Source organism: Episyrphus balteatus, chromosome 3 (assembly GCF_945859705.1).
Source record: "Episyrphus balteatus chromosome 3, idEpiBalt1.1, whole genome shotgun sequence".
Classification (NCBI taxonomy): Eukaryota; Metazoa; Arthropoda; class Insecta; order Diptera; family Syrphidae; genus Episyrphus; species Episyrphus balteatus.
The window spans coordinates 38,388,481-38,404,417 of record NC_079136.1 but is presented as its reverse complement, the minus strand read 5'-3'; the positions used below and the strand labels follow the sequence as shown (position 1 = coordinate 38,404,417).

The window sequence follows — 15,937 nt, the reverse complement described above, 5'->3', positions numbered from 1 at the left end:
GTTATATATAAAGCTTAAGAATGGGTAAACTTTATTTCCTGTAAAAAAAATTTGTTTGCTCGCTAACGCTCGCAATTTATATAACCTGATTTTTCGCACTTTGTTAAAGACTTTTTTCTGTTTTCCTCCGCCAATTTTTTGATCTCCCGAAAAATGATTAAAAAAGACCATCCTATTAAGTGGAGTTTTTGAATTTTCGTTGTTCCAAATTCCGTATTCCAATACATTTTGCGGATTCATTGATGTTTCAAAATACGGACGGATTCACAATCCATCAAACTTTTCCCAATTTTATTTAACAATTTTGCTCAAACATAAAAGTGAATAATTCATGTATTTATTACTTATATTATTTCTTAAAAAAAATATTAAATTGTTGATAAGTTTCTAACAGAGGAAAGCTTTCATCAACAAAAACAATTCCCATTACTCATTATAACTTCATTGAAAAACTTCCTGATGATGGGAAAAAACAAACAATAGGTCGGAAAACGTAGAATATAATCGCACAACTTTTTTTTATATATTTTCCTGCATTTAGCAGGGAAAGCCCCTTGTTTTTTTCCGGTCTCTTCTTCTTCAACTCAAAAGTGAACTATTGCATCGGTAAGCCCAGAAAAAGAAAAAAACTTGTTTTGAATAGAAATAAAACATGTGATTTTAAAAAACAATAGTTTAAAGAAAGAAACAAATCCCGGCTTCTTCCTACTGATAAATTTTAATTTTGTATTTCAATTTAATAAAGCAATGGCACTCAGCGATACTACAGGTTGTTTGAAAAGTGTCAATTTTCAAATGACTAACATGAGACTAGCCTAACCACATTCTTAGAACCGTCAAATAAAGAAGTTTTGCAGTTATTTGCGTTTTGCCAACAATAAGATGAGATGGATTTATTCCCTTTTTCCAAATGGTGTTTCAATTGATATTTTTATATTTTTAACAGCCTCAAGTCTCGGCAGCTAAAGGCTATGTATATACATTATACTGTACATTTGTTGTAAAGTTATAATAAATAATAATAATAATTATTATATTTTTAAAAAAAGGCCGAGAACAAACTGGCGAAAAACAAGAATTTTTACATTATAAAATAAATATCCAATTTAAGAAAAGTAGAATTTACTGAAAAATGACTAACGATTTTATGAAAAAAGTGTTAGTTTTTAATAGTTTCTATATTTTGATGAAAAAAGTTTGATTTTCATTTTTATTTTTTATTTAAATAGGCAAATTTAGAAAATTTTACATTTAATTTTTTTCTGAAATTTGGAATGTAGATAAATAGTTTCTGCAAAATTTCATACCAATTTCACTTAATGTTTATAAAGATATCTAACGATTTTGATTTTTTTTATACAAATGCGCCTTAATAAATCAAATTGCTCAAATTCATTCAAGATTTTGTTAGGCAGGGTAGCCACTGCAGGAACGTGGTAAAGTGCATTGTGCTTAAAGACAATATTGGTGTCAAATTAAAGGTAATGCCATTTTCTTCTCAAATTTAGATTTTTTTCGGGTGAAAGGTTGTCAATTGCAAGACTACAAATAATTCAGGAAAAAGTCTCATAAAAAACGCTGCGCCCCTTTGAAATTATGGAGTTAAAAGGCAAATTTAATCTCAAATTAAAGCTAATAATGTCTACTTTTAAAAACCAGAGGTCTTTCAAGTCAGAAATCGGAACATAGATCATGCAGCCTGTTTTAAATTTAGAAGCGTTTTTCATATTAATAACATTTGCATAACACCTTTTGTCTAATTTTTCCTTGTATTTTACTGATTTTAAAAATACTTTGTATAGGTAGATAAAAAAAAATTCGTAGAAGAACGAATTAATTTTTTTTTTCTGATATGTACGTACATTTAATAAATCTTATTTATATAAAAAGTTTTAAAAATTAAAACAATTTGTAATTAATGAACAAGTTCGTGAGATCGAGTCGTGCATTTTGTTTTTGATCTACATTAAAATGAAACACCTTTAAGTTTGTTATAACAATTTTGAACTTGAACTTGGACGGAATATTTGATACTTTTTTCAAAATGATAAACCAAAATCCTTTTCCTAGGGGCCCCGCAAATTTACTCTCGCACACGCCTCATTTTGGTCTAGCGCCGCCTCTGGTCGCCTGGCACTATCTACCAGCTATGATGTCGATGCCTATGTCTATGCATGAAAGTCAGGTCGAACTTGAGAGGAAAAACTCGTCGTCGTTTTCATTTCAAGGACTTTCACGTAATCCTGTTGAATTTTTTCTCATTTCGTCCTTAATTTTCTTCGTTTTTTTTTTTGTTTTGATTTGACGTAATTTTTTTTCTTTCTCGTGCTTGTCGTTTCTTTTATTTTTACGTTGATGTGCTTCTATTGTTTTGTGTTGGGGGCGAACCATGACAAATCCTTTAGCAAAGTCCTCTTGCATCAGGAGATGACTTTCGAATTAATTTCCCACACCTAACTAATCAAAGAACTCACAGGCGTTGTTTCTATTGTGTTGAGCGAAACAGCCAGTAGAAGCCGACCAAAGGTGTCGTTTGATGGATTTTGACTCATCTGTCACCGTGATAGAGAGATGAAGCCCTGATGATTACCCGAAATGGTGTAAGGAAAAATCATTTCTTTATCTGGTAGAGCCTTGGTATTGAATTTATCGTACAAAGACTAGATGAAGTGGTTTTTATTGACGAAACAATATACAAACTGGTATATTCACACTTTACTTAATGAAATTAGTTCGGACACGTTTTATCGTCAGGCTTTTATCAGGATACCACATCGTTGGTAATGAGCGAAGGAATCATTTCAAGTGCTTTGTAGTTAAGTTTGGCAATGGGTGACAGTGAAACGTCATAAAGTTGAAGAACTCATTTCCCGAGTAATGAGGGTTGGTTCCGGTTCGTTTATTGGGAGTTGTAGGCATTATACTTTCTCTGATTTGTACCAGGAATCAGATGTTCACACATCGGTGAAAATTAATTTGAGTCGAACTAAAATTTGACATATGTCAGAATAGAAAAAGGTCTTCATTGCTTTTTGCGGGTGTCACCAACTGATGATAGAGGCGTCTTTACGTAATGAGACGTTTAAGTTGAATGGCAGGCTTCTCTTTACCAACTTTGTGCTGCGTGGCATTTTGTGGCAGAATCTAATTATTATTATTGTGCTTTTGATTGTTCGAGGGTGTAATGGAAATTAATTAACTGTGATAATGCCGCAGGCTGAGGTCTAGCAAGAAATCAATATTAAGATTTAAGATTGCTTTGAGATTTCGGAGAAAGTTCAAATAAATTGTGAAGATATCAGACCATTAAAATGTGAAAACACAGTTTTCTCAATAATTTATACCTAAAAGCTTTCAGAAATTAGGTACATTTTCCTTTCTTCCAAATACTAGTTCGCTGAGCCAATTTACTCTGCAGTTTGAAGTAATATTTGATTTCCATATAGCTAGTAAATGATAATAATCTAATGGAAGAAGATATTCAGGTTTTGCCTAATTTTTGAAAGTCCAATAAACTTCTTCGTAACCAAGACAAGAGGATCTCGTAATAGAAAAATTGAAATCTGAAAGGCTTATAGCTTATAAGCCTTTTATAATTTTTTTTTTGAGAATAAATATATTTTTTAACTAAGTTAACAGATTCTTTGAAGTTGTTAAGAATCGCGTTCCAAAAAGTCTTAGAAAAATTAGTCAAAGCTTCGAAAATTTGGGTTTTGAAAATATTGGTTAATCGAAAATAGCCCTCGTTTGTCTATGAAACAAAAAAGAAGCATTGGAAAAAAAATGACGATGGAGAATAGATATCATTAAGGTTTATGTATATTACACTGAATAACAATTGCTTTGTTTTATAAACTAGAATCCAAATCCCAATCCAAATCCCGTTACAAAATCTCAATAATTAATTTTTTGCTATACTTTTTAAGCATTTAGCTTACAGTGATTTTGTTTCAGGAGCAAAACAAAATTTTTAAAGGTTTTGGGTGTGTTGAATTCCAATCCAAAATTAGAATTTTTCTATCAGCTCGCGTTATGAGATATTCCAAACTACTAGAGTTGCTAGAAAAAAAACTGAGATTAGATTTCAAATTAGCGATGCCAAATTAATAAAAGACAGTTGAGAAACTTCATAAAACATATATAACCCGACTAACAAATTTGCTTCTATAAGCTTTATAGGTGCTAATGGAGTTCCTGTAAAACTGTATACAAGGAATATTGTTTGTTGGGAAGAAAGGAAAAATATTTAATTTTTTAAATATATAAAAATTTTGGTATTCCGTTTTTAGTAAAATATTTATCAACACTCAAAAACGAAATTTCGAAAAAAATCATCAACTAATTTTCCAAAAATTGATTGTTTTCAAAAAACAAAATTCGAAAATATATTTCTTGAAAATTTTATTACCTACGTCTTATCTCCCACATATCGTTTTCCAAGTAATGGAATTTTCTCGAATTTATGGCTATACACCGGTTTCAATTAAATTGGTTTCAATTAAATGATCTAAGTCTTCGTGATTCTAACAAAATTATAAGTTTTTATTTTATTTTCAAAGAATTTTAATAACGGATATTTTTTACCTTGTCAATTTTTGCGAAAATTAAAATTTTTTTGGTTGACCGTGTATATTTCGTTAAAGATTACACTGAGAGGAAATTGCAACGTGATTCAATGTAAAAAAAATTAAAAAAAAACTACTTTAAATCTTATATTCTAGCACTTTTCTTTTTGTGGCATTAATAGGGAAAAAATCTTTAGGAACTATTAGCAACACTGATTTAAATTCGTATTACCATTGATGTTGTGTTTCGTTCCATTCCTAACCATCCCTTTTGAATTCCATTAAAAAAAAACTTGACTCCTATAAAGTGTATCCTTCAACTTCTTCACCTGTTTGATGACATTCTAGAATGCCAAAACCCTTCCAACTAGAATCCATAAAAAAAAAAACAGTTTAATGGTTTTTAACAAACGAATCTTATACAAAACGCATCTCAACCCCTTTCCGATGCGTAACGAAAATTTCTGTAAAAGACGTAAAACGGATAATATCCTGTCGAACTATTAATCATGTTCACAGCAGTGTTCTCGTTAAAAATTAATATTCGCAGATTACAATCTTTTGCAAATCTAAAATGTTGTTAAAAAGTAAAAGAAACACAATGCTTTTACCCAAAGTTTAACATTCAAAAAAATCGGCAACAAAAAAATACGAGGGTTTCATTTTTATTCCTCCCCACCCCTTAAAGAAAAGTTGAACAAAAAAATAATAAATTCCAACTTCTAAAGAGGTGATGATGTCACATGCAAGAAGTTTGTTGCTTCCTATCACTACAGAGCGCACCCCGGGGTATCACATCGCCACCCAGATTCCTAGATGAACCCAGATCATCTCTTTCTCCCTTACCGATGATACCAAGCCCATCCCCAAATGATGCGTAAACACATTGAATATGGGAAAATGAAAGAGATTTTTCCACATGCGGTGTTGAATTGAATGAGATTTTCCATCAGGTTTTTTTTTTCCTTATTTTTTTCGCGAATTTCCCTATTTTTTTTTCTCATAAGGAAATGATTTCGTTTCGTCAGCAATCATTACTCAAAAGGCGGCACAGTGGCAGGCGCGTTGTCATTCCCGGAGGAATTTTCTTCTGTTTTTTTTTTTTGTGAATGTGTCATATGAGCGGGTTGTATTCAGCATGTGTCAACTCCCAGCATATAAATATCTCTGCATCCAAAGTTAGTAAACGATGTTCGAGGGGATGTTTTAGCGCGGTATAATGATTTCGCCAAAACACTACTTTTCACTTTGAATATTCAAAAGCAAAGCCCAAATCCAAGCCATCACAATAAATAGGTTTTATTATTGTATTTTATTTCCCATATCAACGTTTTGGATGTTTATCCATTTATTTTCGGCGGAAAAAAAAATGTAAAATTTATCGAAAAGGATAAATCGTTTGCGAAAAAATCACTCAACCGTGTTTTTGTTTTGGAAAGTGTCTCCTGGCTCCTTTTTTTTTGCTGCTGGATTTATTCAGGATGAAAAGGGTTGATGCATTGGGTATTTTATTTTTTTTTTTTTGTTTTTTTTTTGGTAGGTAGGTAAATCAAAATGAAAACGATGATGAGGATATAATGTTGTGTTCTTTGGGGAATAACTTCTGCCTACTGGGGTGTCGGTTGCTATTTGTAAGGATTTACCCTTTTCACAAACCTGTGGGAGAGATAATGTCGATTAAACTACTGAATCTTTATTTTTAATACTTGTTACTTTGAAACTTTTTTACCTTTGAATAAAAAAAAAAAAAACTAAATTTTAATCTTTTGAAAAAATTTTACTTGAAGCTTTCCAAATACAAATTTAAGTAAAGCTTGCAATAATATAGCATTTTTTTCACAGGATTTAGCCCTACAATAAATAATGAAATAATATAAAGTGTTTAATACTTCTTTGTTAAAAGTAGAAAAATATTTTTGAGATATAAAGACAGTAACAATGCCTTTCATTTGATACAAATATAATTTTTGTAAGTTTTTACTACACATTCTACGCTCAAAAAAACTACTGAAACCTTGATTTTGAAACTATCAACTTTGACTTAAAATATCTCAACTTTCCCATGAACGATTTTGAAACAATTGCACACCTTAAACAAGCTCAACGTCAACGCCACTTTTCATTTGATATTAAATTTCTTTCTTTACACACGGGGCCGGGGAAACTCCTTTTTCTATTTTTATCTCCTACTCTTGCAGTTGAAACAAAAGCCAATAGGGGTATTTTGGAGGACTTCAAAAAATCACTTTTTTTAATGCATTTGTTTTCCATTATAAATTTTTTAAAAAAATTATTCGTTGCAAATACAAAATTTTTGTGTTAAAAAAAAAATGTATTGCAAACGTTTTCCATTAAAAAAATTCCATTTTAAAAAAAATTATAGCAACTGAAAAATAATTTACATTAAAAAAAAATATTTAGGTACCTATTGCAAATAAATAAATTTTGCATTAAAAAAAAAGTTTTTGCAACTGAAAAATATTTGCGTTAAAAAAAATTTGTATAGCATTTAAAAATATTTTGCATTAAAAAAAATCATTACAAATAAAAAATTTTGCCCATTGAAAAAAAAAATCAATGCAAAAGTGTGCATTAATTATATTTTTTTAATGTTCGTCGAATTTCTTAAAATTTTAGATTTTTGACCATACATTAGCCATTTCAACTATAATATTGAACCTAAGATATGGTCAAACTGCGAAAATTGTAAGAAATTCGACGACAATACAAAAAAAATATTAAATGCCCAATTTTTTCAATGCAGAAAATTTTTTATTTGCAGTAAAACTTTTTTTTAATGTAAAATTTTTTTATTTGCAAAACAAATTTTATTTTCAATGCATAAATATTTTAGTTGCCAAAACATTTTTTTAGTGCAAATTTATTAATTTGCAATAAATATTATTTTTAATAGAAATAAATTTTCAGTTGCAATACAATTTTTTTAATGAAATTTTTTGCAGTTGCAATAATGTTTTTTGACGTGATAACGTCTTATAAATCCATGAACCATGGCAGCCACCACAAAAAAGTGACGCCATTTTCTAACGTTACACTCTCGCACTTTCGCTGTGCGGCAAAAAATTTCAATTCAAAATTAAAAATAAACTATTAGCGATACAAAAATCTTCTATAGCTTATTTGAAAGATAATAATTCTAAGCTTAATCCAAATGAAGGCTTTTTAAAAATTCCGTCATTTAATAGGGTAAACAGGGGTAAAACGGAAAGATGAAATTTGGGCTAAAATCTAAACGCGAAGTCGTAGAGAATTAATATTTTTTCCTATAGATAGATGAGATTAATTTAAGAATAACTAACTGATACTGATTTTTTTTCCAACACTCTGCGTTTCGAAATATGAATTTTTGAAAAATACCTACTTTCTTAGGGGTATTTTTGGGTAGTTTTTGATTTTTATAGCTTTTTTTTGGAGCGTTCAAAAAATCTCAAACTTATATGACATGTAGGTTTTGGTTTTATGCATAAATGTGAATTTGGAATCAAGTAGTGAGTTTTGACTGAATAACGGAAGAAACAAGTTTCTAAAAAACACGTTTTTTAACCGTTTTTAAACGATTTTCATCGTTTTTTCTTTTTATCTTTTTTTCTTTAATAGATACAGGAATAAAGTATATGGAGTAATGATAGACTATGACTTCGATTATATGTGTGATAAGTTTCAATCATTTTTGTAAACACAATTTTGAGATAACGGTAAAATAAAATTTTAGAATTCAACAGGTTATAACTTTTGACAAAGAGCAGATAGAAATTTTATTAAACTTTTATGAGCATTCTGATACAATTACCTTTCATTTGGTATATCACACATAACGGTAGACTAACTACAAGCTATACAATGTTAAATCAAGAAACTTGCGAAAAACCTCAAAACACCAGTGGAGATCTGTTGCCCCCCGAACAGCCACCAGTGTGGGAAGTACCGTAATCTGAGTCTGGAAATTCGACATGGTTGACTTTAAAAAATTCTAACTTCTCTTGTAGGCATCTTTGAAATGAGATTGATACGTCAAATAATAAGCTTTCACATGGTATAAAATTTTTTTATAGGTTGTAAAACAAAAAAATTGATTTAATAGCATGAGAACATAAAAATAAATGTTTTTTTTGCTTTTTTTTGATGAAATTTCATCGAGTTTAAAGAATTCTAGCTCTCTTTGTAGATGTCTTATAGACGATAGACCTGATCGATACATATATCTTGAGCTAGGACAATAAGCTTTTAAATGGTACGAAATTTTTTATAGGTTGTTAGGGAAAAAATGCATTTAATAGCGTGAGAAGATAAAACTACCTGTTTTTTCGCTTTTTTTTGATAAAAATGATTGTTTTCAATAAATTATTTTTATATTTTTTGTGCCTTATAAACATTTTAGTATGGCTTTATTATTTAGGAAAATTTTGTAAGCTTTTAAATGGTTTAATTTTTTTTTTGTCAAAAAAATTATTTTTTAAGGTTTCACTTCTACCACGTGTGAATTGCACACATGATTTTTTTTGTCGTGAGTGTTAAAAAATAAACAGAAAACAGCATTTTTTGTTCTTTTTTTTTATTGTAGTAAAACTACCCAACAAATATCCAAGCAATGAAATTTTGATTGATGACGCTTTCCTTATAATATGTTAATACAAAATAATGGGTACACACCTGGGTTCTTCATCGTTTCAGAAATTCAAAATGAATCATCTTGAAGAATCAAAAAATAATTCTAATGGATGCTGTGACAAATGTGATGGTTAAAATGGGAATAACTCTTTAACCAACCAAAGGGGAATCACTCTCTACCTAACTTTTACAATGAACTAAATTTATCAAAATATCTTGGTGTTTTATGAAAGAATATACAAAACTTCCCCCAGAATTGTACCTAAGTCAAATTTTGTAATTTATGAGTATTTTTATTTAGTTGCTGCAACATTAAAAGGATGATATGGATCTTTTCATTAGAAAATTTCTTTTACAAAAAATTAATTAATTTTTATATTTACCTAAATTATATTTAACTACTATTTATTAAAAAAAAAATTTTAAAAAACAATATTTATTTTGCAATTTTCTTTTGTTTTACAAACTGGAAGCAACAAATCTTAAACATTTGAAACTAATGTAAATGCACCGTTTTCAGTTCAAGAATTTTGAACTTAAGCCCAATTTCAATACTCCACACAATTGGGCTATTTACCCTTTTGAAAGTTCATGAAACTAAAAAATATATACTTCTGCATGCAAAACCATGACAAAAAAAAAACTCTTTCTTATACCCGAATGATTTAAGAATCCTTCACATATGATAAACCTGTCAACTGATACTCAAAGAAACCATTTGGAATCATTTATAAGAAAATATGAACTTCTTTCGCAGCGTAGCACACACTTATTCAAAAACTAAGTCCTCCTCAAGACTCAAGAAGTCATCTAACAATCACACCACAAAAAAGTCTAGCCATTTTCCCACACCCATCAATCTCTTTTTTGCATATCCTTTCGGTTTCAACTTGAACTATCATCATCATCATCATCACACCCCCTCACTTAAGTACACTTTATACATTCTCGTGAAATTTTTATCCTTTTTTTCAAGAAGCTGTCGCGTTAGCAATTTGATGGCAGGAGGAGAAGGATGTGAAAAATTCAAAAATGACATTGTATCACATCATTTTTCATGGTCGATGTGTCACTTACATTCGTGTTGTTGTTAACGGTATATTTTCTATACACAACAAGCTCGTGAGTTATCCTCCATCGTGTATCCTTATTTTTTGACAGAAAGGTTAAACCAAAAAAAAGAAAAGAAATTTACATCAACTGAATAAACATGTGGAAATTTCTGAAAATCGCTTTCACTATTTCTCCTTCCTTTTTCGAAGTGCACCCTCTCTAAGGTAACACATGCTTTCGACTTTTGAATGTGAGATCATTTATTTCGCTGGAAAATGATGAAAAATGCAAAAATGAAATAAAAAAGAAAATCGCGGTTCACCTCGCTCCAAACTTCCATTATTATCGGTGTCGGTGTATGTTACCAAGTCACTGGTGTACAGCGAGAGTTTGTCTTCACGTGCGTCTTTATCCTAGCAAATACACATCCCTCGGGATGTGTGTGATGACGAACTGTCACCAGACCGTGTTAGCATACAAGACAATTTTTTAAAATTAATGATTTTGTGTCGTTTTTTTTTTTCTTTTTTGTTGAAAAGTATACAGCACTTTCTTTTGGGTGATGGTAATTCTAGTATTATATGTGACTAAAGGTGGATTTGCTTGTGAAATGAATTAAGCTTGGGGGAGGGAATATAGAAGCTACTTAACTTCATGATTGCATTCAAACAACTACGCAGTGCAAGATGTCGAATAAAGACGACATGGCAAAGTGGAAAATAATCCGTCTTCTATACACTTACACTTTGTGAGTCATATTATATTATGCAGACTTGTTTTAGTTGTGATTAATGATGTTTTATTGAATTTTAAATTTTTTGATCTATGAAATATTATTTTTCTTTTCAAACTTACTTATGTATGTAGTAAAAAAAATAGTAATCAGATTAAAACAACGCAACGATTAGAGAAACTATTTGGGATTTTGTTGTGGTAGCTAGATTTCAAATTCCCAATTTTGAGCCTAGATATGTAATCTCAGTTCATGAGGCAGTTCAATCACTAAATTAAATTAATATTTAAAGTTCATGAAATAATTTGTTTGAGTTTGTTTTAATTTTTTTTTTTTTGTTTTTCAATAAATAATTTTAATAAATTAATATGTAGGTAATAGACCAGGGTCGATAATTTTTGAAACCAAAAAAAATCATAGTAGAATGAAACCCATTGGAAAAGGAGGTGAATATGATGAAAATTAAAGGAAAAATAAATTACGGGCGAGCCGAGTTCGGGAAGTGGGTGGGTTGAGTTTTTAATGGTAAAAAATGGTATATCTCGATTTCCGGCAAAACTACAAATCCTATAGAAAAAATTTGTATGGCAAAGTTGTAGGTAATAAAAAGATCTACAACTTTTGTATCAACAATTTTTTCACATAACCTCAAAATTTATGTGAAAAATTAAAAAAACCTAGTTTTTGGTTTTTTATTTTTATCTTTTTCAAAAACAAAAATTTTTCTACGAAATTTGGTGAAAACTTACCTTATAATGTCTCAAATACACTGTAATTTATTTGATTTAAAATATTAATTTGTTCACCTTATTTTGACTTAATACCAAAAAAACACCCTAATTTTCAATCGAAAATTCACGTGTCAAAATATCAGCTTTTTTCAAAAAGTCGGTAAGCATGACGTTCGTTAAAATGTCTATTTTCTGATGGTGTAAAAAAAATTTTACATTAATATACTATAGAACATGTTCTAGTAAAATTCAAAAAATGAAAAAAGCTTGAATTCGAAAAAAAATTTTTATCATTGTTTACAATTTTGGCCTATTTATTCAAATTTACACTTTAATTACTCAAAAAACGTAAGATTTCATGTAACATTGATTAATCTTACGTTTTTTGAGTAATGAAAGTGTAAATTTGAATAAATAGGCCAAAATTGTAAACAACGATAAATTTTTTTTTTCGAATTCAAGCTTTTTTTCATTTTTTGAATTTTACTAGAACATGTTCTATAGTATACTAATGTAAAATTTTTTTTCACCATCAGAAAATAGACATTTTAACGAACGTCATGCTCACGGACTTTTTGAAAAAAGCTTATATTTTGACACGTGAATTTTCGATTGAAAATAAGGGTGTTTTTTTGGCATTAAGTCAAAATAAGGTGAACAAATTAATATTTTAAATCAAATAAATTACAGTGTATTTGAGACATTATAAGGTAAGTTTTCACCAAATTTCGTAGAAAAATTTTTGTTTTTGAAAAAGATAAAAATAAAAAACCAAAAACTAGGTTTTTTTAATTTTTCACATAAATTTTGAGGTTATGTGAAAAAATTGTTGATACAAAAGTTGTAGATCTTTTTATTACCTACAATTTTGCCATACAAATTTTTTCTATAGGATTTGTAGTTTTGCCGGAAATCGAGATATACCATTTTTTACCATTAAAAACTCAACCCACCCACTTCCCGAACTCGGCTCGCCCGTAATTTATTTTTCCTTTCATTCTTATCATATTCCCCTCCTTTTCCAATGGGTTTCATCCTACTATGATTTTTTTGTACTTTTTAATGTTTTTGAAGGCATCGGCACTGGTCTATAAATATAATTGAATTCTTCTAAACTGTTCTACTTTTAAGTAAAATGTTTTTTTATGTTTTATCTAGGGATGGGCTTAGTTCCTACTTTTCGATAACTGTTACTACCTGTTATTGCTACTTTACAATAACAGGTATAAATACCTGTTACTGATATAACAGTTAGTGAAAAAAATTTACATAAAGGAAGAGAAAAAAACACATTTTCCTGCCTGTTAATTAATCATTATCCTTAATAGCTCCGTGCTTCCAAAGTCCTTCTGAGCCTGAACTAGACATTTTCTGTTATTTTGGTAGCTCTGAAAGTTATTGATTGATACTTGCAGGCGAATAATCTGCTAAAAAACAAATGCTCCTATAATACCAGTTACTCGGATGAAAATAATCTCCTTCGTCAAAATTATCAATGAGCTTATAATACCTTTTACTTGCGATAAAAATAATTTTAGATACTAGCAGTTCAGGCGAATAATCTGTTAAAAACACAAATGCCCCTATAATACCTGTTACTCGGATCAAAATTATCTGCTTAATCAAAATTATCAAGGAACTTATAGGTAATACCTGTTACTTGCGATAAAATTCATCTTTGATATTTGTAGTTCAGGCGAATAATCAGCTTAAAAATCAAATGCTTGTTATCAGGGGCGTACACACCATTGGGGCAAGCGGGGCAGTACCCCGGGGCCCCCGACACGTCTTAGGGGCCCGAATGGAGACAATGCAGAGAAGGCAACTTTTTATACATTTGTATATCGAAGCAAAAAGATAAGATGTTTTACATGAATCACAGACAAATTATATTCTTCAGTGTAATGCATAATAAATCGGGGGCCGACTTCATATTTATTTCATCTCAAAAAAATATTACCTCAGGGGCCCCAAACAAATAAATAGCTTTTTTGAAAGAAAAATTATATAGGTGCCTATTATCTTAGAGCTCCAAAAAATATTACTTGAATAATCTAAGCGACCAACGAATGATACATCAGTAACCCAAAAAAAAGGAGTAGGGCTTTTACGTACTTTTTTATTTGTTCTTATTTTCTATATCAAAAGGAACCCAAATATCAATTGGGCCCCAAAATTTAGTCTTGCCTGGGGCCCCAGCAACTCAACGTACGCCACTGCTTGTTATCGCAAGTAACAGGTATTATAAGCTCATTGATAATTTTGATAAAGCAGATTTTTTCATACGAGTAACAGGTATTACAGATTATTACCGATAAAATTAGTTTTATTGTAGGATAAGAAAAAGTTGTTTGGATTAAAAGCAGGTATTTTTCATTTTATTAAGCTCTTATTACCGAAATTTTTTTTGGATTGCAAAAAAAAAATAATTTAATTGAAAGTAATATTAGATATGATAATATTAACTTTTATTTCAGTAACAGGTATATTGCCTGATTAGTAGCAAGTTGTTATTGCTACTTTCCAATACCTGTTACTGAATACCTGTTACCGAAATATCGGCCCATCCCTAGTTTTATCCTTTTAAAGTTGCAGCAACATCTGCAGCTTGCTGAGCTATTGCTATCGTTTTTATAGATGCATCTCGAAGGTTTTGACCAGTTCTTTCCTGTAAAATTAAAAACATTGTTAATTTAAAAATAAATCTATATATAATGCGAGTTTTGTATTACCAATCGTTTTCCAATTTTTTTCAACCATCCAGCTTCAGTTTGCCCTGCAAACACAGCCAAGACTACAATAAAGAGTAGAAATCCTTTAGCGAAATTCATTTTTTAGATACAAATATTGTTTTTTAAACTGTTTTAAATTAAATGAAATATAATGTTGGTAGGTACTCAATTCAGTGAATGATACTTCTGTTCAAAAGAGATCATGGTTAAATACTATTTCGGATAAAAATGAATAAAATTGGGGATTTTTTTTATTCAATATGAAGACAACTATAATAAATGGGTGCAATCTAAAAAGTACCAAAAGGAATTCCCATATAAAAAGCGTCAATCACATAACGAACATTTAAATCTTCACAGCATCCATCATTTTCTTTCTTTCTTCATGATGACTAATATTAGAGCCAAAACATCACTAACGATACACTTTAATTCATTGTATTGAGGTAATATTGTATATTGCTGGCCATAGGCGGATTCAGGGGGGGGGCACGGGGGCACGTGCCCCCCCCCAGAACTTAAAGTTCATACTTAAAGGAAATCAAACTATAAGAGTTTTAAAAATATATGAATAATAACAGAAAGAACTTGAGTGAAATTCTTGTCTATTTCTGGCTGAAAATGCGAATTTTGTTGATTGTTTCATCCCTTTCCCATGAAAAGCTCCACCTCACAAATAAATAAACGATTTTTCGATTAAAAAACAAGTGAATTTTCAAAGTGATTTTGGTGAAAAATTTTGATATGGACATCGAATGACATTGAATGATATAAAAAAAATAATTGTATATGCAACTCTATTTTTTCATACAGAGGGGTTAAAAAATTTGCACTTTTTTCGTTGTTTTTTTTCAACATTAGTGTTTTTAAAATAGCGGAACAAGTCACAAAATTGCATAAACTATACATTATAGAACTGCTATATATGTAGAACAAACTTGCATTTCAGAAGTTTGCCCAAGTTTGCACCCCGAAAATAAAGACCCCTTGAAAAAAAACTCCTCAAAAGCGACCCTTAAGGCTTGGCCACACCGGAGGGTACGCGGTAGAGGTACAGGTAACGGTACGGGTATTTGTATGGAAAAAATTCCAAACTGACACATCAACGTTCGGGTGTGGAATTTTTTTAATACAAATATCGTTGCCGCTACCCGTACCGCTACCGCGTACCCTCCGGTGTGGCCAAGCCTTTATACTTATAAATTTTTATAAATATTATTTTATTGAGAAAATTTCTCCAAGGATACCTCTAAAAATATGTAAAAATAATAGTGTTCTAAATTTCAAAAGAATCGGTGCAGTAGTTTTGAAGTTATGAGGAGCACCGGCGTTGAAAACATTAGTTGTGAGGATAACGATTTAAAGTTTTGAACTCTGGACTAAAAGACTAAAACGTTCCTAAGGGTAGTATTAAAATACTTATAACTTGGTCAATTTGGCTCCAAGAGACCTACGATTTAAACACAATATTCTTGAGGTACAAAACAATTTAAC

General features: G+C 30.1%; 1 protein-coding gene across 1 annotated transcript; it reads right to left on the bottom strand.

The window, feature by feature from the left end:
- Positions 1 to 14,286: 14,286 nt before the first annotated feature.
- Positions 14,287 to 14,557, bottom strand: LOC129917245 (cecropin-1-like). Its single transcript, XM_055997663.1, has 2 exons — positions 14,444 to 14,557; positions 14,287 to 14,379 (listed from the first exon to the last, which is right to left on the bottom strand). Exons 1-2 carry the CDS (start codon positions 14,540 to 14,542, stop codon positions 14,287 to 14,289), a joined length of 192 nt encoding a protein of 63 aa, XP_055853638.1. The 5' UTR covers positions 14,543 to 14,557.
- Positions 14,558 to 15,937: the final 1,380 nt, after the last annotated feature.

Excerpts from the sequence above, each read along its gene's own strand:
- LOC129917245 (XM_055997663.1), bottom strand. The coding sequence starts at position 14,542 with ATGAATTTCGCTAAAGGATTTCTACTCTTTATTGTAGTCTTGGCTGTG. Across the intron at positions 14,380-14,443 it reads AAAAAATTGGAAAACGATTG|GAAAGAACTGGTCAAAACCT; the intron begins GTAATACAAAAC and ends TTAATTTTACAG.